This window comes from Octodon degus, unplaced genomic scaffold (assembly GCF_000260255.1).
Source record: "Octodon degus isolate 3935 unplaced genomic scaffold, OctDeg1.0 scaffold00305, whole genome shotgun sequence".
Taxonomy (NCBI): domain Eukaryota; kingdom Metazoa; phylum Chordata; class Mammalia; order Rodentia; family Octodontidae; genus Octodon; species Octodon degus.
In genome coordinates this window covers 1,072,556-1,099,396 of record NW_004524881.1, presented here as the reverse complement: position 1 = coordinate 1,099,396, position 26,841 = coordinate 1,072,556, and the positions used below count along the sequence as shown (strand labels likewise).

At 39.5% G+C, this 26,841-nt stretch overlaps 2 protein-coding genes across 2 annotated transcripts in view; both read right to left on the bottom strand.

Annotated features, from left to right (window-relative positions):
- The window catches only part of Ccdc158 (coiled-coil domain containing 158), an 84,509-nt gene that overhangs the window by 30,936 nt on the left and 26,732 nt on the right, over positions 1-26,841 (bottom strand). The window contains 5 exon segments of the mRNA XM_004649027.3: positions 16,785-16,910; positions 17,608-17,700; positions 18,570-18,728; positions 22,240-22,352; positions 25,947-26,099. Of these exon segments, the coding sequence (XP_004649084.2) occupies positions 16,785-16,910; positions 17,608-17,700; positions 18,570-18,728; positions 22,240-22,352; positions 25,947-26,099 (644 nt within the window).
- LOC101589790 (solute carrier family 25 member 44) lies at positions 140-3,233 on the bottom strand. The gene has a single exon (XM_023707685.1). It carries the CDS (start codon positions 3,081-3,083, stop codon positions 2,142-2,144), a length of 942 nt encoding a protein of 313 aa, XP_023563453.1. The 5' UTR covers positions 3,084-3,233; the 3' UTR covers positions 140-2,141.

Sequence of the window (26,841 nt, the reverse complement as noted above, 5' to 3'; positions counted from 1 at the left end):
GTGTGGCCAGCTCAGCCCACCACGGGGCGGGGTGGGCTGGCATGTGGTGCTGGGGGATTGAACCGAGGTCCCTGTGCTTTGCCAAGCTTGTTTCAAGTAGGTGCTTTAGACCACTGAGCCATCTCACCAGCCCCTCCAAAAGTCTTACTAGGAAAAGCTTAAAGAGGAGGGCCCTTGGCCCATGATGTTGGTGGTTCTTGGGATGAAGAAGTGTGTGAGGGACACAAGATTCAAATGATCTGTGGCCTCAACTCCTTGGTTGGCCATTTAGAAACTGAAGGGCTAGAATTTAGAAATTGAAAGGTTCTCTTGATAAAGTACAGGAAGGGACAAAGAAAAACTAAGAGAATGGGAGAGAAACTTGAAAAATGGGCCTAAGATGAGGAGTGGCAGGTAGTAATTTAGTTACAGAAATATGGTTTTCAACCAGTGATATAGCTCAGCAGCATAGTGCCTGCCTGGCCAGCGCAAGGTCCTGAGTTCGATTCTTGGTATAAAAAAAGAGAGACTGTAATAGTTAAGGTATTACCTTGGGAATTCATATTTAAAAAACAAAAGTAGTATATATTCCATTAGATTATATGCTGTTAAAATGTGAAAGAAAGAAAAAAAATGTGAAAGAAAGAAAGAAAGATGGTTTTCAGATTCTTCCCTGGCCAGGATAGAACAATGTAGCACAGTCATAAGAAATCAAGGCTTCAGGTAGCTAGCACCTTTCCCATTGGCACTGTAGCCTTTCCTGTGATGGGACCATTAAAAAAGATTTAAGGATCATTTAGGCCAAATGTCTCAAGTAGGAAGGCAGAGCTTGACTGTCTTCTCGTTCCATTTACAGCATCTTTCAGCCCATAACACAGGTTTGGTGGAGGAGGTGGAGCAGGGAGGATGAGGCAGGGAAGGAGCGCCATCTCTGAGCTCCTGAGGAGAGCATCTCAGGTAATCTTGGCAGTATCTGGTTGGTGAATGCAGTGGTCCTGGTATTGGATGACTCCCTGAACTGTTCTTTATTCTCTTGCAAGCACTGGGTGCCATGACTAGGAAGACTCTTCACATCCAGGGGGAAGAAAAAAGAAACATTCCACACCCCAAGAGCAGTTCAACATCTCTGGCCATGAGTCTGAGCAACTGGCACATACTGCATGTGTTATGGCTGCCTGCTGTGAGGACTTCCACTGTTCTCTCCTAGGCTTGGCTCAGTGGCCTGAGGAGATACAGTAGGCGACACATAGCCTTTCATGGCTTTCCAAACCAACTGCTGTCTTGACCAGACCTTCCAGGGTGGTACTCCAAGTCCAGTGTGCTCCAGACAGCCTGTTCTACTTAGAATGGTGCTGTCCACCTATGCCTGGGGAAGCCAACAGCTCACATGGTACGAGGGCTGCTGGGACTGAAGGGATGCTGAAAGGATACAGAAGGGACAGGAACCTGGGATTGAGGAAAAAGCTACATGACATTTTCTACCTGTCTGAGGAAAGGGTAGGCTCTGACAGCAGGACTGGTGCCCTAGAGGACTAAGATAATAGCTTAGTTCAGAGATTCTTAAAAAATACACACATAAAATAAACTATCAACTTTTTTCCTTATCCTAGTAACTCCTCAAAAGAGGCTGAGGGCTCTGCAGAGCCATACTCCCTGTGTGAAAACGCCTTGCAGCTTGCCCGGAGAGGCAGGGAGAAGCAACACAGTCCCAAATTTTAAAAAAGCAAGTATAAGAGATGAAGCAGGAGAGGGATGGGAGCAGCTGCTTAAGAGTCTGGGCTGGAAACCCAAGAGGAGGACCCAGAAGTAGTAAGTGAGCTGTCTGCAAGGCTCTTCTCCCTGCCTCAGGACAGATACAAAGGAAGCCAGAGAGAGCTAGCAGGGTGAGGTGGGTGGGATCCTCAGGGCAGGACTGAGTCCAGGGACTGAATGAGGCAGCCCAGTTCAGGAGGAGAATTAAAAATAGTAGTAGAGGCAGGGGAGCCGGGCATGGAACCTCTTCAGCAAGAGCAATTCAAAGTCTCTGCCCCATCCTAGTCAGGCCACCTGGCCCCACACAGGGATGGGGATGGGTTGGGCACATCTGAGAGGGCACTTGCTCTCCTGCTTTGCCCCCAGCCCAGCGTAGTGTGGGAAACAGCAAGCTACTCGGCCCGCCATGTCTACCAGTGTCTCGAGTCCACCAGCTCGGGGCGCAGGCTGAGTTTCTTGAGGCTCTCGTAGCCTACCACGATGACAATGGTGGAGGGTGTGGCTGAGATGATCCTGGCTGAGAGACCCTTCATGAGGCCCCAAGGCCCCTCTTCTGCCATCAGCTGTCTGAAAGTCAGTATGATGGAGCTCTTGCCTTCAACCTGCACACGGGTCCTGATGACATCCATGGGGTTGGTGAGGATGGAGGCAGTGGCCGCAGCCAGGGGCCCGGAGATGGCTTGAAGGATGATGTGAGGGCACTCCTTAGGGCACAGGTGCGAGAGCTGCTCTGCATAGAAGTGATAAAAGGGCCACCAGACAGCACTGTTTGGGATATAGGTAAGCAGTGAAGCCACATAGCCTCGGTAGAAGCCGCGAAGCCATTCGGCCCGCAGGATCTGCCTGATGATGTCCTTAGTCTGGCCAAAGGCAACAACCCTGTGTCCTTCTAGGTTCCCACGCACCTGGAAGCGGCCCACTTTCTCACCCTTGCGCTGCATCATGAGGTGCTGGGACACCACGTCGATGGGCACAGTGATGCTTTGGGTCACAAGGGAGGCTGAGCCCCCCGCCACCAGTGATTTGACTGTGTTGCTCTGACTGTAGTCAGCTACAAATTTCTGGGTGAGCTCATAGGTGGTGACATAACACTGGCCAGAGATAAGGGTGAAGGTATTGACCAGGAAGCCCTGGTACAGGCCCGTCACACCATCTGCTCGCAGGATCTTGATAAAAGCATCAAAGGTTCCATGGTACAGGCTCTTTCCCTTCTGAACCTGGAGCCACGTACGGATGAGGGTAAATGGATAGACACTGACACGGATCATCATTGTCATGGCCACACCAAACACATAGAACTTCTTGTCCAGGTGCTCCCACTCGATGATCTGGATATTGCGTTTGTCCTCCATTGCACCTGAACAGCTTCTCAGACCCCAGCGGCTCTCCCGTGTCCGATGCGCGCTCCAAGCCCGAGCCTCTAGGCCGCAGCCCCGGCGCGACCCTCCGTCCCCAGCGAGCGGGAGCCTCCGATGGCATCTTCCTCCATCTCGACTCGGATCCCGGTGCTGCTGGAACCGGAAACTAGGACGCTGTCCCCATTTTTTAAACAGAAGCTTTATTTCATTTTTTGAAAAGACATTCCAGGGTTCCCTGCTTAAATTGGGAGTGGGGCATCTACCTAGGCTTTATTTTTCTTTTATTTTTTATTAGTACCTGTTTGCAATACATAATGATTAGATTCATTGTGGGAAATTGGCACATAACATGTCTCAGTCCTTTTTTTTCCCCCTTTCTCTTCTACCTCTTCCCATTTTTTTTTTTTTTTTTTTGCTAGCACAAGGCATTTTTTAATTTAACAAGTCCAGAATGCTGATGGAAATACTGCCAGTAAAGACCAGGCTCAAGTTTTTATTGTGAAGGACTGATGACTGTTGCAGTCTGGATCATGTTTGTCAATTTGCCAGAAAATTTTTCTGCATTTTGCTCTTGCCCAGATATTTTGCCTGAGATGAGATTAAGGGCAGTGGACTAATTAATCTGGCAGAGGAAATTTCAAGGCAGTTTAATGTTGAGGTAGTGGCATGGCTACTGTTAAAGGATTTTAGCCAGTTGTAACTAGAGAATCAAGAGCAAAGAACCAAGCAGAATGACTTAAAATACTGTGAGTTTGGCAAGAAAGGGAGCTCCAATAAAGTGGTGGACTGCAAAGATGGAAAAGAGGAAAACTTGGTTTTTGAGAAGGAATAAAACAACAGAAACGATGATCTGGGAATATCACAAGAACCAGCAGAACTCTAGCTTTTGCAGGCTCAGAATTGCAAAGGAAAAGACTTTTGAGAAGACAGCCCCAGAACACCATATTTCAGAATGGGGCAGCCTAAAGAATTTGTTCCTCCAGATTGGAACACAGTGATAAACAATCCAGGTACTTGATCCAGGTACTTGTTTCTATAGCCAAGAAACAAAGAAGCCAGGCTGCTGCTCCAGCTAGCAGGAGACTCTGGCATCATCCACATAGTGTTGATTTTAGTGTTGCAGTCAGAAAGGCTTCCACCCAGTTTTCAGAATAAGGCCCTGAAGGCCAGGCAGTATGCTCTTGAGAGGGCAAGCAGTGTATGGAGCTATGTATATGAAGCGGAAGGTGCAGTGGAAACCCAAGAAGGTTAGAGAAGCCAGGAATGTGGATCATTTGAGGAAAGCTGCAAGAAAGAAGCAATGCCAGCCTAAGGGAGAAGCCATGAAAGCTGCAAGCACACACTGTGCAGCAAGGGCAGAGCCATCAAGCCCTTTGGAATTCACAGCTTCTCATACACTGCCTCAAAGGCTGGACAGGGGTCTATGGGACTTAAATGTTTGCAATCATGCTTCTTAGTATTTATATAAGTGATATGGAAACATCCATACAAAAACTTACACATGAATATTTATAAGAATTTTATTCATAATTGTCAAAACTTGAAAACAAACAAAATATCCTTCAATGGGGGGATACCTAAACAAACTGTAGTGCATCCATACTATGGAATATTGTTTAGCAATTAAAAGAAATTAGTCTCTGATCCATGAAAAAACATAAGGAAACCCTAAATGGTTTTTCCTAAGAGAACGAAGACAATGTGAAGAGCTAACATTCTGTATGATTCCAACTACATGACATTCTGGAAAAGGCAAAATTATATGGATAGTAAAAAAAATTAGTAGTTTCCAGTGACTCAGAAACAGGGTAAAGTGATGACTGGATGGAGTGTAGGGAGTTTTGGGTAGCAAAACTCATCTGTACAATGCTGTAGTAGGAGACACATGTCGGTGCATTTTTGAAAACCCACAGGCTGTATGGCACGAGAACGAGGCATAATGTAAACTATGGATGTATCAACAGTGGCTTTCCAATGATAATGAATGTACCACACTACTGCAATTTGTCAATAATAGGAGAAATAGGGGCAGAGTGGTCAATGAGTCTATGGGAACTCTCTATATACTTTTTTTTTGTCTTATTGAGACAGGGTTTCTGTATGTAGTTTAGCTCTCTTTGCGGCCAAGGTTGGCCTCAAACTCACAACAATCCTCCTGTTTCAGCCTCCTGCGTGCTGGGATTACAGGTGTGTGCCACCACACCCAGCTTCTATACACTTTACATTCCATTTTTCTGTATGTCTAAAACTTGTCTAAAAGAATTAATCTGTTAATTTAGAAAGAACAAAATCATGGAGTTTGCAAAAAAAAAAAAAAAAAGAACCAAACAACAAAAGCATTATCAATCTATCTGTTGGTCAGCACTGCATGATAATGGGGCACTCAGTATACTATGCTCTTCCCATTATCAATTAACCACAGTATGTGTAAAATTGGTAGTTCATTTTTGCTTCAATATGTAATTATCACTATGGACATTTTTAACTAGCTTGAACAGTTTCATGTTTATAGTTCATTTGTATTTTTTTTGAGAATTTTGTGTGTATGTGTGCATGTGTGTGTGGTATTAGAAACTGAACTAAGGACCTTAAACTGAGGTGCATCCTCAGCCCTTTTTATTGTTTATTTGGAGATAGGGTCTTGCTAGGTTGCACAGGCTTTCCTTGAACTTAAGATTGCCCTGTTCAGCCTCCAAGTAACTGGGAGGTGGAATTTTAGTATGCATCACCATACCCATTTGTATCTACATCTTTAGTACACTCTTCTTGTAGTGTACACAATATTTTCATCTATATATAAAAAAATCTACAAATTTTAGATATTAACTTTTTATCTATTGGAAATATTTATCTAGTTGTGATTTCCTTTGACTTTTTGTTTAAAAAGAAAACTTTGAAAAGGTTTATTTAGTCAAAGTTATCAATCTTTCCTTTTAGTGTTTTAAGATTTATATGTCTTATAATCCTTTTGTTCATTCATTTTAATACTATTCTTTATTATATATGGAGCTAGGTTTGGTGGTACACACCTATAATTCCAGCACTCAGGATGTTCAGATAGGAGAAGCACTGTGAATTTGAGGCCAGCCTGGGCTACAAAGTGATTTTCTGTCTCAAAAAAAAAAAAAAAAAAAAAAAAAAAAAAATATATATATATATATATATATACACACACACACATATGGAATGCATTTTTTTATAACATGAGCTTATGCTGCTGTTAAACTTAAGATTTGTTATTTTATTAGTTTCCTATTTTATTTTTAGTCCAAAATAATTGTGCTAGATTTGTTTCTAAATTTAATACTATTCCATATTGCTAATGTACCTCCATCCTGCCTATCCAAGTACTGTTTCCTCTAATGGCTTTAAGTCCATGACAAGTGCACTTAGCAGTTACGATGGAAGGTTAGTAATGCCCAGAAAAACATGTGCTTCTTAATGGTTCCTATCTTTATTCTCCAGGAATACATGAAAAAGTTAAAAATAAAAGCTTGATCTCATTCAGTTTGAATTAGAACTATTCTGAGAAAGACTTCCAAGTCCATCTTCTCATACTTGTATTTGATTTAGAAGACTAATAACAATGGAATATGAAACACTGCTTAGTTAATATATTAGGAATAGAAAAGTAGGAAACAAGAGAAAAGTCATAGTGTGCATGGGTACTTTCATGGCAAAGAACCAGTGCAGTTCAAATTATATTGCATAAATATAGAATCTACTGTATAACCAAAAATTTATCATTCTAAAATATTTTAATTTGGGGATGGGGAGATAGCTCAGCATTCTAGGTGCCTGCCTCGTAAGCCAAGGACCTGGGTTTGAACCCCAGTACCTCGTGTGGCACCAGTCCCTGTGCCATGCTGGCCACCCAAACTGGGAGTGGTGGTGTACTCCTGTAATCTCAGTGCTATGGAGGCTGAGACAGAAGAATCACTAGTTTGAGCTGCATAGTGAGACCCTGTACCAAATACAGAAATAAATAAAAGATTAACAATTTTTAAATTTCTATTTTGTATTTTGAAATAGCCTTTATCTGAAATAATCTAAAATGCTTCTATATCAAGTTACAAATACCTCTGTATCTAGCTACTAGTTACATATACATGTATACATGACATTTAATGCACGCATGCATGTGTATGCATGCACACAGGTTTTATGTGTTTGAGCTTGCTCCAAAGCACATAATATAACTGTTAGGATTTTCCTATTTTCTCACCTATAACACAGATAATTTTAAATGCCTTTGAAGCTCTAATACTATATGATCTTCTTTCATAAAGGCCTAATGAAATACCCTCTTAGTTTAGGTGAAATGTTTACTTACATCTTCTACTTAAATTACTATATAAACCAATTTAGCTGTACAGTGTAGAGAACTACAAAAGCATATTGTTTAAGAAGACACATTCTAGAATCAAGCTATCTGGGTTACATCTCAGACCTTCTGCTGTGTGAACCCTTTATAAATCAGTTAGCTTCGCAAGCCTCAGTTTGCTATCTTAGGTATTATACTCATAGTACTTCATGGAGTAGTTGAGGGACATAAGCTGGATAGTCTATGAAAGTTCTTTGTACAGTTCTTGGCACATGAGTTTTAAAGAATCATGAAATAAGACCAAGATGAAAATACATGATAAAGGTAAATGAAGAGGCAATGGAGAACAATCTAAACTGTAGTATTCTACTTTTGAACATAACACTTGGCATTCATTTCTCCTTTATTTGAAGCCCCATGAAAACAGCACTAAAGGAATGAAAAATAAAAGAGAACATGGCATGAGTAATGATTATAAAATCTGGGAAAGAGAAAACAATGGACAATTTGAAACAGACTTAGCAAAAACACAGAAAGCTAAAACTTATGGCACTAGCACTGAAGCAGGCAAAAAGAGGCCAGCTGATAGAGCCTCATTTATTCCCAAGGGTTAGGGAAGGAAGGTACTAAAAAAATGGCAGGACTGATTAAAAGTGTATAGGAGATGCTGTTAGCATCGTAGATGTTCTCCCCACAAAACAGGATGATTATTTATTCTACTCCCACTTAATCTCTGGGTAATGGTGAAGCAAAGGATTTAAGACTATGAAGGGCCATATGGCACAGCAGGAGGAATGGAAGCACTGGTGCTACCTGAAACTGGAGAGATGGGTGACAGGTACTGGAGACTCCCCTCCATGGCTTCCCATAGATCTGGGAGATGAATTTACACCAATAAGTCAGGAATAAGGGAGTCTCTCTTTTGGGGAGCTGATTGGCTCAAAGATAAAGAAATAGGTACTTTTGGGGTCCTTCAGTATAAAAGCAATACTAACAGTTGACAAGATTGACAACCTTACATTGAGAGCTTTGAACCATTTTTATTGTTTTAGAGCTTATCAATGTTAAATATGGGTGGATAGCTAAGTATTTCCAGCATTGAGGGAAACTTTCTAACTTGAAAGACAGATATCAGAGCATAAAAAACCAATTGGAAGAAATTATCAAAAAGTGTAAGTTAAATTAAAAAGGTAAAAGCATTACATCCATGAACGAACAGAAATCTAAAAAGACATAAAGAACATGAAAGGTTTCCAGAAAATAAAAAATTATGTGAAACTGAAAAAAATTCAATAGATGTTTGAAAGATGGAGTTGAGAAAAGTCCTAATAGGTGGAAATAAAAGATTAGATTAAAAATGGGAGTTAAAACTGAAGAAAATTAAGCAAATCAATCTAGAAAATTTAATAGATAACTAATAGGAATTCCAGAAGGACAGAACTGAGAAAATGATTAAGTAAGTAATATAAGAAAATTTCTGCCTATAATCCCAGTACTTGGAAGGCAGAGGTAGAAGAACTGTTGTTAGAGATTAGACTGGAATACAAAGTGAGCTGAAGGCCAGCCTGAGCTGTACATAGAGATTCTGTCTTAAAAAAAAAATTCTGAGAACTAAAGAACACAAGAGCTTGCTAAATATCTAGCAGGGATCATCCTGAAAAGAAGGCCAGGGGGACAGAAAAGATCCTACAAGATTTAAGAAAATAAAAGTCATATGACAGCACAACAGGGCCGGGGAGATAGCTCCATAGAATAAGCACCTGCCTGGCAAGTGCAGGGTCCTGAGTTCAATCCCTGGTGCTACAAAAAAAAAAAAAAAAAAAAAAGGCACAACACCAACAAAATTGAGCATCATTTAAGTGTACACGTGGAATAAAGGCATTTTAGAGAGGCAAGGTTTACAAAGAACAAAATGTACTTTTTCACAGGAAGCCACTGTATTACAATCTCCTTCAGAAGAAAGAAACCAAGAAAATAATGAAACCTCAAAACAGAAAATAGGATGGGAATTCCTCAGACTAGAGAGATAGGAAAACCCAAGAGGGCACCTCTCCAAGGCCTCAGGAGCAACGACACAGAGGTCACACCAGACCAGGCCGCACCAGACCAGGAAGATGGAGCTCTGAGATGTGCACGGCTAAGGTATGCGCTCACAGGGACCAGGGGCTTCCAAGCAGCTGACACAGCTGGCCTGCCGGCTCATACTAAAATGGGCATAATTTGGAGAGATAATTAGGTTTGGGTTATAAAGAACAAGCTAAGAATCAAAACAATTCAATCTAAAATAAAAAAAGAGAAATATAATCACAGTTCACTGCACAACTCAGCTAGAACATAGTATTTTATTTTAGTAATTTAAATACTCACCTTAATTTAACCAAAATTTATGATTTTACAGGGTGGGTGTTAAATGGAGAAATGAATCATGTGTGTGCACATGTGTGCATGTATGTATGCGGGGTTATAAGAGGGCTAAGGTGTTACAATCTTCAGCAGAAGCTTATAGATAGTATATAAAATTATATAAATAGGGAATAATAATAGAGGTCTTGTTTTTCTGTTCAGAAAACAGATCTTTTTCTAAGTCTGTCTTGAGCTGAAGGTGATCAGTGGCAGAGTGCTCACCCGGAACACAGGAGGGCCTGGGACTGACCCCTGACACCACTGGAGAGCTGACAACAAAGCACACAGCTGTGCGCCTGAAGTAGAGAACAAAGAAAATGCAGCCAAGTGAGGTGCTCAGGATTGCTATAGTATAGAAGGGCTGACAGGCTCAGAAGTTGCCAGGAGCCTCACTATATTTTCAGACCCAGCTCTAATATTGGATTGTTCCATTTGGTTGCATAGCGATTTAGCAGCATTTTCACTAGTCAAATACATACTCTTATTGCTGTTTTCCTCCCATCTGAATCAAGGAGGTGTGCGTTCCCTGTCTCTAGTTGATTCTTGCTGTTTCACTGTCACAGGAACCTCAGCCCACGTAGCCACTGTCCAAGCCGTCACCATCACCATCACTGTCACCATCCCCATCACCAACCCCACCCACTCTTCTGTTATGAAAGCCTGCGTTTTACCATACAAGGTCATCTTCATCATCCCACGCATGAGGAACCTGATGATTCACTTTTGACCTCCAAAACTTGTTTTTTATGTGCCACTGTACTAATTTGGGATATTTCTACCAGAAATATCAAAAGAAAATGTTTAACAAATCCTGGTATGGGGCCAGTTAGATAGCTTAGCAGATTAAAGTGCCTGCTTTGGCAGAGGCAGGGACTGGAGGTCCGATCCCCAGCCTGCCATGCTGGCTCTGCCCCAGGGTGTGCTGAGACAGTGATTGAGACTGGGTATGGTGGCATGTGCCTGTAATCCCAGTGCTTGAGAGGCTGAAAAACAGGAAAGGATCACAAGTCCAAGCTGTGTAGTGAGACCCTGAAGATCCTGTACTAAATACAGTTTTTTAAAAAATCCTGCTATGGTATGGGTCTAACTGACCCCCTGTGATGGTCAGGTAAACATACACAAAACCAAGTCATATGGAGCACAAATGGTAAAATCCTATTTGGCCACTTTTGTACCTGTGCACACACTTTTCACTTCATCATACCACGTGTTAAGGTAAGCACATAGATTTGCTTCCTGTATCTCTCAGAGAAAGATATTGAGATGCACAGCTGGCTATTATTATGCTAATGTACAAATTTACAGTAGAAAAATAAAGAATGGGATTGCTGGACCCAGTCTTAGGTTCCTCTGATAAATGACTGGTGTCTTGCAATACAAACAGTATTGTGGCATCATGCTGTGTCACATGATCACAACTCATTCTCTTATTTTCTCTCTCACTGCTTTGGTATACTGTGGACTATTAATTTCCACAAACCAAGGTTTTATTGTACATGTAAGCAAACTTACACATGCAAAAAAAGAGAGAAAAACAGAGGAAAAAAATTACCTCCAAAGGAATAATAATTAGATTTAGAACTGACTTATCAGGAGACGCAATGGAAACTTGAAGACAATGTTCTTACAGTGAGTTCACTGGTCTATTAGGCAAATACTGAACGTCTTTATTTTCTGGACACTGCTGTAGGTATTTAGTACACATCAGTGGACAAGATAAAAAACGTATTTTGCTTTTGTTGAATAACCTTTCAGGTTAGCAGGGCCTTGCACATGCTAAGCGTTTACCACTAGGCTATACTTCCAGGACTGTAATAGACATTTTTAAAGAGAAGAAATTAATGATATAAACCATTTTCAACAGTGTCAGAAAATATATTTCAGTTTTGTTGTTAGAATTATTATTTTAGCCAGGTTTAGTGTCACATGCCTATAATCCCAGCGCTCAGGAAGCTAAGGCAGGATGGCCGCTGTGAATTTGAGACCAGCCTTGGCTACATAGTGAGTTCAAGGTCAGCTTGAACTGCCTAGCAAGACCCTGTCTCAGAAACAAAAAAGTATTATTTTATAACTTAATTTAGGGGCCAGGGAGATGGCTCAGTAGAATAAGCACTTCCCTGGCAAGCGCAAGGGTTTGAGTTCAATCCCCGGTTCAAAAAAAAAAAAAAAACCTAAAAGACTTAACTTAGTTGGGTATAGTGACAGATGACTGTAATACCACACTGGGAACAATGAGGCAGGAGGATCACTGCAAGTTTCAAAGCCAGCCTGAACTACACAGTGAAACTCTGTCTCAAGAAAAAACTGATGGACAATACACTACTACTTTTACAGTAATGAATGAAATTTTGTTTTTGGTTTTTTGAGTGAGAGTCTTGCTTTAAATACGGAATCTTTCTGTCTCAGCCTCCCAAATGCTGGCGTTACAGGCATGTTCCACCATAGCTGAGTGAAAATTTTTATAATGAAGTATTCATCTATTAACCAGCTAGGCAAATTCTACTGGCTATGTTTGTTTTGGTGCTAAAGAATTAAACCCAGGGTCTCATGAATGCTAAGGACATGGTCTACTAGTAGACTATTCCCTCAGTCTCATAAGCTGGTTTTTCCTATTAAAAAATACAAAAGAATCTCAAAGGTGATCTTTACAGAGGATCAGTCCCAGAGAGCATCTTTTTCAGACTCCTCATTAGTGGTACAAAGACCCAGACATCATATATAGGACTTGACCACACAAAAGAAGTTAAAGATAAATCTATGGTCCCAGTGACCTCTAGTAAGATGATATTTGTTGCTGCTGTTTGATTTCTGGGGTTACCCTAGAGAAGGATAATATTTTTATCAATGTAACATGTTCATATTTTTAAAACTAAATCAATTTAATACTTAAAAAGTATTAAAAGTATTTTAGTACTTAAACAGTAGCAGTCTCTTGTACTTCTACCTCCATCTCTGAATTCTAGTAAGAGAATGACGTTCAACTTTAAACATCATTATTATTCTACTGTTTAATAGAATGCTTATTTTCTGTGTGATACTTTTCCAGTGCACATATCTTGAGTGTGTTACAGGAGTCCATTTCAACTTGAAGTCATTTAAATACAGGCATTCCTTATCTAACCACTAGTTCTGTTCCTGCATCTAGATTGTTAAGTGAATTGGTCACTAAAATGAGGAACTATATATAGAATTACAATATTCAGAACAAAGAAATGGTCAAAGGAAACTCCAACTTGATAACTTTGCTTTTATTTTCATACCTCTTAATGCAGCACTGTAATGTATAATACAACATAAAATGATAGCACTGACCTATATAGTACAATCAGCAAAAATTATAATACTGCACTTTAGAACAAGCTACCATAAGGACACACTGCATTCCTGTGCTGTAAGTCCAAATGCAGGTTGCAAGTGAGAACAGTGGGTGGTAAATCCAAATAGCATGCCTTGGTCATAAGTCCATCAGTCATTAAACAAGTAGGTCGTTAAAAGGACTATCGGTAGTACGCAATTTTCATTTAAAAGATACAGATGGCATAATACTAGAGATAGTACTAGTAATCTTGTTGCCACATATAAAATACCTAACTTCAAGCTCTACTAGTAATAGTGATAAAATGGCATGATAAAGGAACAAAAACAGACACAGGGATCCATTGAATAGAACAGAAGATACAGAAACATCCCTACACACATTCAGTTATTTGATCTTTGACAAAGGGATTAAAAGCATATTGGAAGAAAGATGGCCTTTTCAACAAGTGATGCCCAGGAAAATTGGTCATCTGTTGGTAAAAAACTGAAACTAGACCCTTATCTCTTACCATTTACTAAATTAAAATCAAAATGGATCAAAGAGGGCTGGGGACACAGCTCAGGGACATAAGTTCCTCCCCGGTAAGTGCAAGGTCACGAGTTCAATCCCTGATACCACATGCCATGCCAGCCCTGGAACTGGGCATAGTGGCCACACACCTATAGTCCCAGCACTAGGGAGGCTGAGACAAGAAGATCACTATGAGTCTGAACTGCATAGCAAGACCTTGTCCCCCTAAACAATAAATAAATAAATAGCCATAAAAATGGATCAAAGATCTAAACATTAAAACAGAAACATTACAATTAACCACTAGGAAGAATGTATGCAATGCGTTAATTATTGAAACTGTCCTACCAATTTGGTTTGAAACTGTCTCATTGCTATTTGTTTCTCAAAAAAATTATGGAAAAAAAAAAGAAACATTAAACCTATTGGACCTGGGGGACAACCCGCTTGGGCCCCCCTCCTGTTCCTCTCTTGGACAGGAGCTTTCTTTCCCTCAATAAATATATTCTGCTCATAAAAAAAACCTACTGAAAATAAAATAGATAAAACACTTGAAGATGTAAGTGCAGGAATGAATTTTCTAAACAGGGCCTTAACTACACAAGAATCAAGAATCGGGATTATATAAGATCAAAAATCTTGTGTGTAGCAAAAGAATCAATCAATACAGTGAAGAGAATACATAAAGAATGGGAAAAAAATTTTTCCAGCTACTCCTCAGATAGATGACTAATATCTAGAATGTATAAAGAGCTAAAAAAAAAAATTAAGCCAACTAAAATTAAAGATCCAGTCAAGAAATGGGCAAGAGAAATGAACAGACACTTCACAGAGGATGACATACATATGAAAACCATTAAACATCTCTGGCCATTAGAGAGATACAAATTAAAACAATGCTAAGATTCCATCTTACTCTGGAAAGAATAGCAATCATTAAAAAAAAAAAAAGCAAACACTGGTGAGGTGGTGGTGAAAAAGAAACTCTCTTTCATGTTGGTCAGAATGTAAACTAAAATAATCATTACAGAAATTAGTATGGACATTTCTCAAAGAACAAAAATTAGAAATTCCATAAGACCCAGCTATCGTCCTGCTATGTGTCTTCCCCCAACAGCTTAACATGTCATACTCTAGCAATATATCCATGCCAATGTAATGGCTAAATCCTAGGAGCAATCTTTATAGCCATCAACAGATGACTGTATAAAGAAAATATGCTATCTGTTTATAAGGAAATATTGCTTGGCTGTAAAGAATGACATGTCCGAGACTTCTGTAGGAAAATGGATGCGCCTAGAAAATATAATGTCAAATGAAAAAAATCAGAACACACAAACTAAAATATCATTTGGTGCTCTCATTTGAGTGAGGCAAAGCACAAAGAGAATAATAAAGGATGGATAAAAGGGGACAAGTGGCATAAGCACCTGCCTGGCAAGTGCAATGTCCTTAGTTCGATCTACTGTACCAAAAAAAAAAAAAAACAAATATCTGGAAAGGGGACAAGGGGACAGATCCTGTGCAACAGGAAAGTGGTCCAAGGGAACAAGGGGAAAGAGCAGGGGGAATAAATAGAAAAGAGGTAAGCCATGTACGGGAACCTAATAACCTCAATGAGTGAGAACTTTATAACAATAACATGAGCTAAGATTAATAACATCAATAAGAATAAAAGTTAGTGGGCCAATGAGATAGCTCAGCAGTCTAAAGGGCCTGCTTAGACAAGCTTAGGCAGGTGCAGGGGACTGCAGATCAATCCCCAGCACCACATGCCTTGCCATCCCCACCTTCATGAGCTGGCCAAAAAAAAAATAATAAGGTAAATAATTTTTTTTTAAACCAAAAGAATAAAAATTGGGATGTGGAATTAGAGGAGGTAGGGCGGGAAGAGGAAAGAGAGGGGATTCTAAACAGGAAACAAACTATATTATTATGTATGTGTACCCACTCCCCAAGATGACTGTGAACTACTTCTGCTGCAAATGGGTATTAAAAGGCTTTTTTTTTTTTTTTTTTTTTTTGCGGAACCGGGAATTGCACTCAGGCCCTTGTGCTTGTCAGGGAAGTGTTTATTCTACTGAGCCATCTCCCTGGCTCCAAAAATTTTGAAAAGTTTAAAAAAAGTTAAGACAGACCAGGCATAGAGGTACACGCCTGTAATCCCAGTGCTGGGGAAGCTGAAATAGGAGGATCACTACGAGTCTGATCTTTGCAGTGAGATTCTGTACCAAAAAAAAAAAAAACCAGACTTAAACAGTGAAACTGATTTTCATGTGTGATTTATGGTGTCTCTCTTTTTAAAAAAAAATTTAGAGCTAAGTATTGCTTATAAGGAAATTATATATCTTCACAGAAGATAAAGTCTGAATTTTATATTTTGCATATTTTTTCTTGAGTTGCAAAAGTATAAGAGGTTGAACTAAAAAATATTCCTAAGTTATTAACATTTTAACTGAAAGAAATAAAAATGTTTTATGAATAATAAAATATGTATTATGAATAAGTGCATGAAGAAACAATGATTTTCATGTTGGTAGAATATCGAATATACCACCAGATACCTTCTGCATTTGTTTTGTTATTGTTGTTTTTGTTATATATTTGGTTTAGGGTCTCACTATGCAATTCAGACTTGTAATCTGATTACAGGTGTTTGCCACCATACTGGGTCTTGGTGGGCAGCTTAGTGTGCATGTGGCGGGGCTGGCATGACATGAGGTACTAGTGATCAAACCCTGGTCCCTGCACTTGCCAAGCAGGTGTTTAGTCCGCTGAGCTATCTCACAGGCCACCCTTGGCATTTGAAGTGATGCCTATTTTAGCCATTTCAGTGTTTACTTTGCAAACTGAAATTCTTATGCTGGAAATAACCAAAGAATTGAATACTATTAAATACTTTTTATGATAACTACTATTAAAACCACTGAGTATTTTAGTTCTGTTTTCTTTAAGAAAGTACCAAATAAGAAAACATTCTAATTCACCTGGACTCCACTGGATCTTTAGGAAAATGGTTACTCTAAAATGTAGTAAGCAAAAAAGCTACTGATAGGTACATCTTGAAGAAATTTCCCCCAACTTAAAATTACTCACATATCAGTCCCCGGCATACTGTAATATAAGACCAGTTACTCACATGTGAGAGAAAACTCGCCGTAGACTGGGAAGATGGGATATTAGATTGGGCACGGGTGACAGAGGCTGGTTGGAGCAGGCGTGGTTTCATTGAAGAATTTGAGGTGTATCCAGGGCCCTGAAGCTCCTGGAACACAAAGCAAGTATAAGCAAAATAACATCAACCCACAACTACAAAGAGTTGTGAAATTAAAATGCACTTTTAATTTTCCAGTACCAAGAATTTAAAACACGTTTGCATCCTGGCATGGTGGTGTACACCTCTAAACCTACACTCAGGAGGCTGAGGCAGGAGGATCCCTGTGAGCTTGAGGCCAGCCTGGGCCAGTTTGAACTATACTGTGAGACCCTGATTCAAACACAATAACAACCACAACAAACATGTTTGTAACTTTACAGTATTGAAAAAAGATACGTATTTCAGGGCACTGCAGTTTTAAAAAACACATCCTTCTTATAGATTACATCAGTTTTGCTACTCCTCAAAGAAGCCAAACATCCCAGCTCTCTGAGCCTTTGCACTTGCTTAACACATATGTGCTGAAAACACTTCCATGAGGTGACCCCTGGGTAGGTACTTGTGAAATTTGTTCATTTGTTTATTATCAACTGAGAATAAAGTCCGGTGCTTCATTTTATTATCACATGAAAATTACTGGAAGAGTGTGTAACAATGATTATAGGGATTTTATAACTGCTAATATCAGGTAATATTGCAAATACATTTAAATATATGTAAAGTATATAAAGAAAATATAAAAGTATATCAGGCAAAAAAGCATTATCTCTGCTTAAATTACTATTTATGATGGGAAAAATCTTACTTTTACATCCAAAGTGTGCTGAAGTTTCAGGCGTACAGATTCCTGCTCCTGACGCTGTATTATATCTTGACATTCTGCAAACTGCAAAGATGCCTACAATCAAGCAACCACAAGTGGTTTATCCTCTATTCTTTTTTAAATAGTTTTAGTTATTTTTTTATCTTCCATTCTTTATGCGCTTTTGTGTAATAGACCTTCAGTGTAGAGCTGCCATCTCTTCCAGGAAGCCAACCTCCCAGCCCTGGTATACACTACATTCGAAGGATTTGCAGTCTTTCACCTGAACTTTCTGGACCCCACCAGGGGCTAGACATTAGTACACATTTATTATTTTACTGACATTAAAAAGGGACCTGCTGCCTACATCACTCTTCAGTGATAAATGCCTCACGGAGGCATTTTTACTTACTTGGGCCACTGCTGCTATGACTGTTAACCTAGAAAAGGTAACTTATTAAACAGTGTGCAATAAGACTGTTTCAAAGACAGAAGAGCCTCCTCTAGATGGCAGAGTTCGTCCTTGTATGAGGTGACTGGGACATGATACAGGTAGACAGGTTCAATCCTACCTACACAGAGCTTTCATTCGAGTAATGCTGTTAAGGCTGAGGTTTAAAAGGCCTCCCCTGAAGACTCATGTTTGGAAGTGGGGCTGGGTGGAGGTGGGTCACTGGGGTTGTGACCTGGGTGGGGGTCCTCTTGTCCCTGGCTCCCCCCTTCTATGCTTCCTGGCTGCCACGAGGTGAGCAGCCTTCCTTCACCATGCTGTCCATTGTGCCATCTCTGCCTGAAGCCAGCCAGCCATGGGGTGAAACTGTGAGCCAAAAATGGTGAATCTCTGCTCCTTTAAACCGTGGGTGTAGGATATTTTGTTCTGGTGACAGAAAAGTGACTAATATAAATTCTCTCCAGTTGATAACTATTTGGATGATAATTACCTGACTTATGTGGTTAATAACTACCTTATCAAGAGCAACTTCCATGTTTGCAACCTTTTCTTTCAAGCGGCGTTCCTGAGAGCGCAGAACGTCCAGCTCCCCTGCCATCTTGTTTTTTTCTGTTGCAACAGAGCTCAGTTCCTGGCTGAGTTTATTCTTCTCTTCTTTCAGAAAATGTTTCTCCTATAATTATAAAAGAGAAAAAAAAAGAAATAATTTGCTGATATAGATAATGAGAGGCATGAAAAATAAAACTTTTATTAAATGATCCTACATTAGAAACATTTAACTCATATGCCATTTACTCTGAGCAGAAGCTGGGGGTTGCCAGAAATGTGTTATTATATATTCTCTATTTTCATCACTACTTGTACTATCATTAGGTTTTTTTGTTTGTTTTGTTTTGGTTGCTATTACTTTGAACTGTGGATTTAATAATCCTTCTGACTAATCTACATCTTCAATCTTTTGTTTTTTTAAATTTTGAGACAGGCTCTTGCTAAGTCAGTAACTTGCCCAGACTGGGCTCTAACTTATAATTTTCCTGACTCAACATCCAAAAGTGCTGGAATTACTGGCATGTGCCACTATATGTAGTTAATTACTTTTCAGGTTAAATCTTTTGATGAACTTTACAAAATATAAAATAACTATGTATAACATAAAAGAGACAGTATTTTGGCATTGAATAAGCACTACTAAATTGGTATTGCAGTTAAGTAGTCATGTACCAAATTTTACTGAAATTTATTTTACTTGTATTTTTATTTTTTTGGCAGTACCAGGGGTTGAACTCAGGCCTTTGCACTTGCCAGGGAGGTGCTTATTCCACTGAGCCATCTCCCTGGCCCCTGAAATTTATTTTAAATAAGAGATTTAAAAACTAATTAATATATTTGAAACTTTTATAGTTTTCAATGTCTTTTGCTTCCTGCATTAGATTGATTCCTAGGCATGTCATTTTTTTGGATGCTATTGTGAAAGGTGTTGTTTCCCTAATTTTTCCCTCAGTGAGTTTGTTATTCATGTACAGGAAGGTATTGATTTTTGAGTGTTGACTTTTTATACAACTATTGCTACTGAACTTGCTTAATAAATCTACAAGTCTTTTGGTGAAGTTTTTGGGATCTTCCATATAGAATATCATGCTGTCTGTGAATAGTAGTAATTTAACTTCCTCCTTTCCTGCTGTTATTCCTCTAGTTTATTTCCAAGATATTAATTTTAAAAATATACATTGTAGATTCTGTGACATAACAACAAATGAGACAGAGTTCCTGCCTGCAAGTCACCTAACAGGACAATGGTAAAAATAAACTTACTAATAAAATGGTTTTAAGAATTAAACAAAATTTCTAAAATGAATTTGTTTCTGTAAAAAAGGCACTATGGAACAGATAAAGGTAAAATATAGCATCAGTTTCTTGAGTCTATATTTCTTTGAGCTGCCATATTTTTCCATGGTGAAAAGAGTTCAAAAGAATTAAGATAGGTATTGCCAATGAATACACATTTCTACCAAACAATTTTTCCTCTGATTAGGCTCATCAGAATATGGTTTGGAAGGGCCAACCAAATAGCTCAGTGGATTAAAGTGCCTGCATAGGCGCAGGGGCCGGGAGTTTGATCCCCAGACACTCCTGGGGTACGCTGATCAATTGAGACTGGGTGTGGCAGTGCACACCTGTAATCCCAGCTGTTGGGAGGCTGTAAACAGGAGAATCACTAGGAGTCTGATCTAGTAGTGAGCCCCTGAACACCCTGTAGACCCTTCCCTAAACTACAGAAAAAAAAAAGAAAGAAAAAAAAAAAAAAGAATGTGGTTTGGAAAGAAAGGCAGACTAATTATAGTGGCCTCCTCCCCTCATTTTTTTTGAGAGAATGTCATGAATTATGTTAAATACTTTCCTTTTTAGGGAGTCAGGCATCTTGGTTTGCTATGGTTTGTGTGTAGTTATTCCCCCCAAGGCCTCATGCAGTCAGGGGGCAGCTTCTAGAGTTTATGATTGACTCTTGATCTAGAGCTGTAATTGTGGGTGTGGGTGCTGCACCCATCCTGGGGCAGGTAATCTGCATTAACAATGTAAGGAGAGGAGAGAGGCTTGCTAGAAGCCTGGGTGCTGTCCCTCACTTTGCTCTTAGCTGTTTTCCTGGCTTCCATGTACTGCTGCCCTCTGTGAGGTGCCACTCTGCCTTGGAGCCAGCTGAGTATGGACTGAAACCTCCACTAACTGTGAACTAAATAAACCTTTTCTTCCTTAATTTGGGGTGTCAGGTATTTTGTCCCAGCAGTGAGGAAAAAGTAACTGAGACATGGTTGGAAACATATGGTCATACTTATAGCCCTAAGTACCAGCAGGGAAGATAAGCAGTGCTTTAGTTTCCCAAGGCAAATTAGAAGAGAAAGAATAAGTTCAAGAAAAAAGGAAAAGAAGGGAGGAGAAAAGGAAATAAGAGAAAAAGAGGAGCAAGCAGGTTCACATGATGACTGCACAAATGTGCGTATGTACAACATTTGTTAATACTTAGCTATATTCTGGCAGTACCTCGTGGGTAATGATTACTTTAGCTGCACTTACTATTTTCTCCTTTCTCACCTTCATTATGGTCAATTCTTTAGTAGATATCTTGAAAATGTTATTTTGATTCAAAGTGATTGGTGTTAGAGAACACTGAGTGTAGCACAAATTTCACGTCTCCCTATACACCATCAGAATACCAATTTTCTTCAGGAGAACACAGACTAAATGCAGAAAGTGCGCCTGACTACACAGACCTACATAGGTGTACATGAAAAGCCTACATACATGCACACACTTTACACACTTCCCTGTCACATGCCTCAGTTTAGCTCAAGTTATGAGCCGTATCTATCATATCTAGTGTTCTAGAAAACCTTCCTTTCACTCTTCATAGTAATATACAAGGTATAATTCTTCATGGATATTTTCTTTTCCTTTCTTTTTTCTCTTTCCTTCCTTTCTTTCTTTCTTTCTTTCTTTCTTTCTTTCTTTCTTTCTTTCTTTCTTTCTTTCTTTCTTTCTTTCTTTCTTTCTTTCTTTCTTTTTTTGTGTGTGGCCAGCTCAGTCTGCTCATAGGGGTAGGGCTGATGCAGCATGTGGTGCCAGGGATCCGAACCATAGTCCCTGCACTGGCCTAAGCTTGCCTAAGCAAGTGCTTTAGACTGCTGAGCTATCTTACCAGCCCTTCATGGATATTTTCACAGCACACTTTTGATTGTTTTCAAGATAAAGTTTTGCACCTATGATAATATGTCTTAAGTATTTCACATGTATAAGGCTGTGCGACAACTTCAACTAGGCTTCTCCTTTTCTCTGTCCCAGATAAAATTTGTGTGAGTCTTGTGTTGCTTCCACAAACTCTGTAGTTTTAACTGAAACAGCACAGTGGATTTGAGAAACACACATGTCACAGTGTAACAGAACTGCATGACTGGATACACATCATTTATAATTATTCCATCCTCCTCTATCAGGCATGCCCTTTGACCATTTCCTGAAGTTAAAACTCTAGCTGTCCTGCTGTAGTCTTCCTCCAGGAACTCTGCCTTGTTCTCTAAATGAGCTTTCCTTTCCCCGCCTACCCTCTGTTTTTCTGCTGTGTCCTCTTCTGTCCTGTGGTATATTAATAAGCAAACATTCTGGTATTCCCCAATGTGGGACAGGGGGCCTACCTTATTTGCATTTGTCATGGCCTCTTCCAAAAACTGGATCTTGCTCTGAAGGGCATCTATCTGACCTCTTTTGGCTGTGATTTGCTTTTGCATACCCATTGCAACTTTCATAGCTGGGGTGGGGGGAGAAAAAAAACCACTATGCTTTAGTTAGTTAGTATGCATGCATGTATGTATGTATGTATATGTGTATGTATGTGTGTAAGTATGTATTTTGAGACAGTGTCTCACTATGTAGTCCAGGTTGACCTTGAGTCCCTATGTAGACCAGCTAGCCTCAAACCCTCAGTGATCCTCCCACCTCAATCTTCCAAGTGCTGGGATTATAGGCATGGGCCTCCATGCCTAACTGTGCTTTAGTTTTTAACATTTATAAAGTTTAAAATGTTAAAGTTTTTAACATTTATAAAGCACTAAGATTTGTCCTGTGCTTTGCTACTATCATTTATAGGAAGATAACAAGTAAGATTCTTCAGTGCACTTGGGTATTTTCAAGAGACAAAAGCCTTCTGGATTCACAATATTGGAATATAACAATTTTTAGCAATGACTCAGAGCTTCTGAGTTGGAAATATTTATGCCTTGTGGGGATTTTTGCTATGAGAATTAATTTTATTGACCATTGTAAGTTGCCATATTTCCAATGGTAACAATAATGCTGACCAAATTCATATGTATAGGACATGGATATATAAAAATAGCTAGGGATATAAGGAATATAAATATTTAGTATTGCTAAAATGCTTTTCTCAGAAACTGCTATTTAAAATACCATGAGACCTACTATTGGTGATCCTTTTAAAGATTCCAGTGACACCACAAACATTTCATTTTCACTCTCACAGTTAGTGTCACATGCTTACAACCCTCTTCAGTCTCAGTGGCTGAACTGCCACCAGAAGCATGAGCACTCCTTTTGGAAAATAGTGACAGGATGAGAAGGTTCTGTATGGGTACAAGGCACAGAAGACTCATGACAACACAGGCCACTGCAAATGACATATGAAGCTTATCTTTGCCTAGGAATTCACTCCGAAGATCCTATGGTTTTCTTTAATGTCAGCTGAGGAAAGAGGTTTGTTTGTAAATACCACAGCTTTGCAGTGGGTCTGGTTATAGCTTACACATTAAAAAGAAAATGCACCATTCATTAGAAACAAACTACTAGCCAGGTGTGGTGGTGGAAGCCTATTATCTTAGCCTTTGGGAGGCTAAGGCAGGAGGATCACTGTGAGTTCAAAGTCACCCTAAAGCACACAAGACTCTGTCTCAAGAATATAAAACAAGGGGTCTGGGGAGATCGCTCAGTGGAATAAGGGCTTCCCTGGCAAATGCAAGGGCCTGAGTTCAATCCCCGGTTCTGCCAAAAAATAAATAAATAAATAAATAAATAAATAAAACAAAATTTTAAATACCCAAACAAAAAACTATCAGAGAGAATGAAAGGTCTGACTTCTCATTAGTAAAGCATAGTTTTTATATTCAATCTGTTAAAAAAAAAAACCAACCAAAAATAAGGTTAATAAAGGCACCATACATAGATTTATTAATAAATCCAAAGTCCAACATTTACTCACCACTTGGAAGAATTCTGGTCTGAGTAAGTGGATCGTGGCTGGCCCTAATTATCTCACACAAATCTTTTTAGTTTAAGATGAATTGTGGAGGGAGCAGCACTAGGGATTGAGCCCAGGGCCATTGTAGTGACTACAACTCCAGTGCTTCCTAATTTTTTATTTTCGGCCAGGGTCTCCCTAAGTCACTAAGTTGTCTGCGCTGAGCTTGGACTTTTGATCCCCCCTGGTGAAACCTCCCATGGTTCTGGGATTATGGGATATTTAAACTGAGTTTAATCACTGAAAATAAGTGTTGGACTGCAAAATACAGGGATTATAGGTAACTTGATAGTTGTAGTGGGGACTCTGTGGCCATGGAGATGCATGAGGGTATTGAGACAGGAATGCTCCCTGGAGATGGGGGTACAGAACTGAAACTAGAATGGACCTTTTAGGCAAGCTCCCTAAATGCCATCATTTTGTCTGTGTTAACTAACAAAACCCAACTACCAAGCCCAATACAAAGTATGAGCAGTTTAGAATGTGTGCATCCCTCTTGCACTGGGACTACAGTGATCATTCAAATTTTAGTGCATGTTCTACCAAAACACGTAGGAGTCATTTAACACTAAAAATGCCAAGAAATATAAAATATTTACTTCAGTCTTTTTTTTTCCTTGTTTTGAGTGCTGAGGATTGAAACTGGGGCTTTGTGAATGTTATGCAAGTGCTCAACCATTAATCTACACCTCAGCTCTGAAAACCATATACTTTAATTTGGTAAATATTCTTAAGGAAACAAGGAAATCATAACTAAAAAATGTAGTTTTAAGAAAACTATAGCTTCCAGGATTTATCTGGTCACACAAGACAGCCCCATGCTAACATTCCCGGGCTAGATGTATACCTCTTTCCTACCAGATGCACCAGCCAAAGACCAAATGGGCTCAATTAAGGAAGTAAGGAATAGGATCCTGCCTCTGTGATAAGGACAGCCCCGCTGTCAACAGACCTTGGCCAGATTTATACACCTCTACTAAACCCATCACTAGAAGCCCATAAATTGGTCCAATTTAGAAAGTAAACAACAAGTTGAGCAAAGTCAGAAAATGTTTGAGTCACCTATTAAAAAAAAAATCTGTGCCTGCAAATGGGCTGGCACCCTTTTGAGGGAGAAGGGGGATGGATGGGCACTTTTATCCCCAGCTTTTCACTACCTTGAAAAAAGTATAAATGTGTCCAGTCTCAAACTATAATGGGCCTCATTTCCTTGTAGGCTACACTCATCTTAAGGGTGTGTCATATAATTTCTGCCTTTGCCTGAGAAACACTACTTGTGCCTCTTTCTGACACATCTTGAAAATTATTTTTTTTGTGTGTGATAGAAGTCAGTGAGCCTGCCACAGCAGGGTGAGGCAGGTTTAGGGAGCTCTCAGACCCAGCCCAGTAACATGCTAACATAGTCATACCACAATGACAGGGACAACCGGAATGGTCAGAGCACCACATCTCTCTATGGCTGTGAGATCATGAATATCATTAAAATAATGCTTATCTGGGCCAGTGTGGGCAGCAAGAGAAAGAAGGAACACATCCAGGTGATGACAAGGTACACCTTATACTGTAGTTCCATTACCAGGGCTCTTTCCTACTTTTGTCACAGTAAAAAAAGCCAGGAACTGCTAGTTTGCCATAAACCTATAGTTAATGTAGATAATGCATATGAGAAAAACAGGAGGCTGGATGGAGATTATCAAAGACTTGTATTTATACCTTAAAAATAATTGGTTGGGGGAAACCCACTTTCTGGGCCCCATTCTGTCCCTCTCAGACAGAAGCTTCTCTCAGTAAATTCTTCCTGGTCTTAAAAAAATTGGTTGACTTTTACATATGCTGGAATTTGTTAAAAGTATTGAAATAGCCACAGAAGAAAATAAAGATTCAGATACTTCATGGATTTTATATACATTAGGGTTTAAATTAAACATTTTCCTTAAAAACAAAGTAGAACTACTGCTACCTGACAAGCACCACCAGTGTCTACGCAGTGCACTGCTCCCAGCAGCTGGCACTGTAAAAGGCAGTACATTCTGTATTTTAATAAATCAGGGCCAATGAAGTTAAAAACAGAAGAGAAAGGAAACAGCATACCATGACCATCAGATCCTTCCATTGACTTTAGGGTATTCCTTGTTTGTTCTAGTTCAGACTGTGCAGATTTTAATTGCATTTTCAGCTTATTTGTAGTAGTTTCCATTTCTTCACTCTTGTTTCGAAAATTCCTTTTTAAAACTTCATAATCCTCTACGTAAAATAATTTGATGGTTACTTTTTTCTATCTTTTTTCTATCTCTGATATGAAATATTTTGTGAGTAACAATCACAGAATGCTAGAGGCTGGAAGAAAACTCATTTGGCTATGACTCCATTTATTACATAATGAGATGGACATAAACATTTCCAGGGGTCTGCAGGACTCTCTCATCTGCCTGAGTGGATCATCTTCCTGATCTCATTCATCATTTATTGCTGGTCCCCAACCACTGCAATGATCTCCCTTCTCTTTCATCCTAAACCTTCTTCTTGGATGCATCTATCCACCATAACAGATTTCACCATCTGCAGGTACATGAATCTCCATCACACTAGAATAAAGTAACCCAAGACTATCATGCTTCCTTATCTCTATGTCTGTCTGTCTGTCTATCATTTTTTGTGGCACTGGAGATCAAACTCAGGGGTGCTCTATCTCTGAGATACATTTCCAGTCCTTTAAAATTTCTTTTTTACATTTTGAGACAAGGTCTTACTAAATTGCCTAGGTAGGAATTGAAATTGTTCTCCTCCTGCCTCTGCCTCCTCCCCTAATGCTAATATCACAAGCATATGCCATGATGACTGGCTTATTTTTATTTTTTTAATTGAGTGTCATACTTTTTTTTAAGATGCTGGGGAGTGAACTCAGGGCCTGCACATGCTTGGTAAGTGCTTTACCACTGAGCTATACTCCCAATCCTGTCCTGTCATTTTATCTGTATTTTAGCAA

Coding starts and splice junctions, on each gene's coding strand:
- LOC101589790 (XM_023707685.1), bottom strand. CDS start 3,083: ATGGAGGACAAACGCAATATCCAGATCATCGAGTGGGAGCACCTGGAC.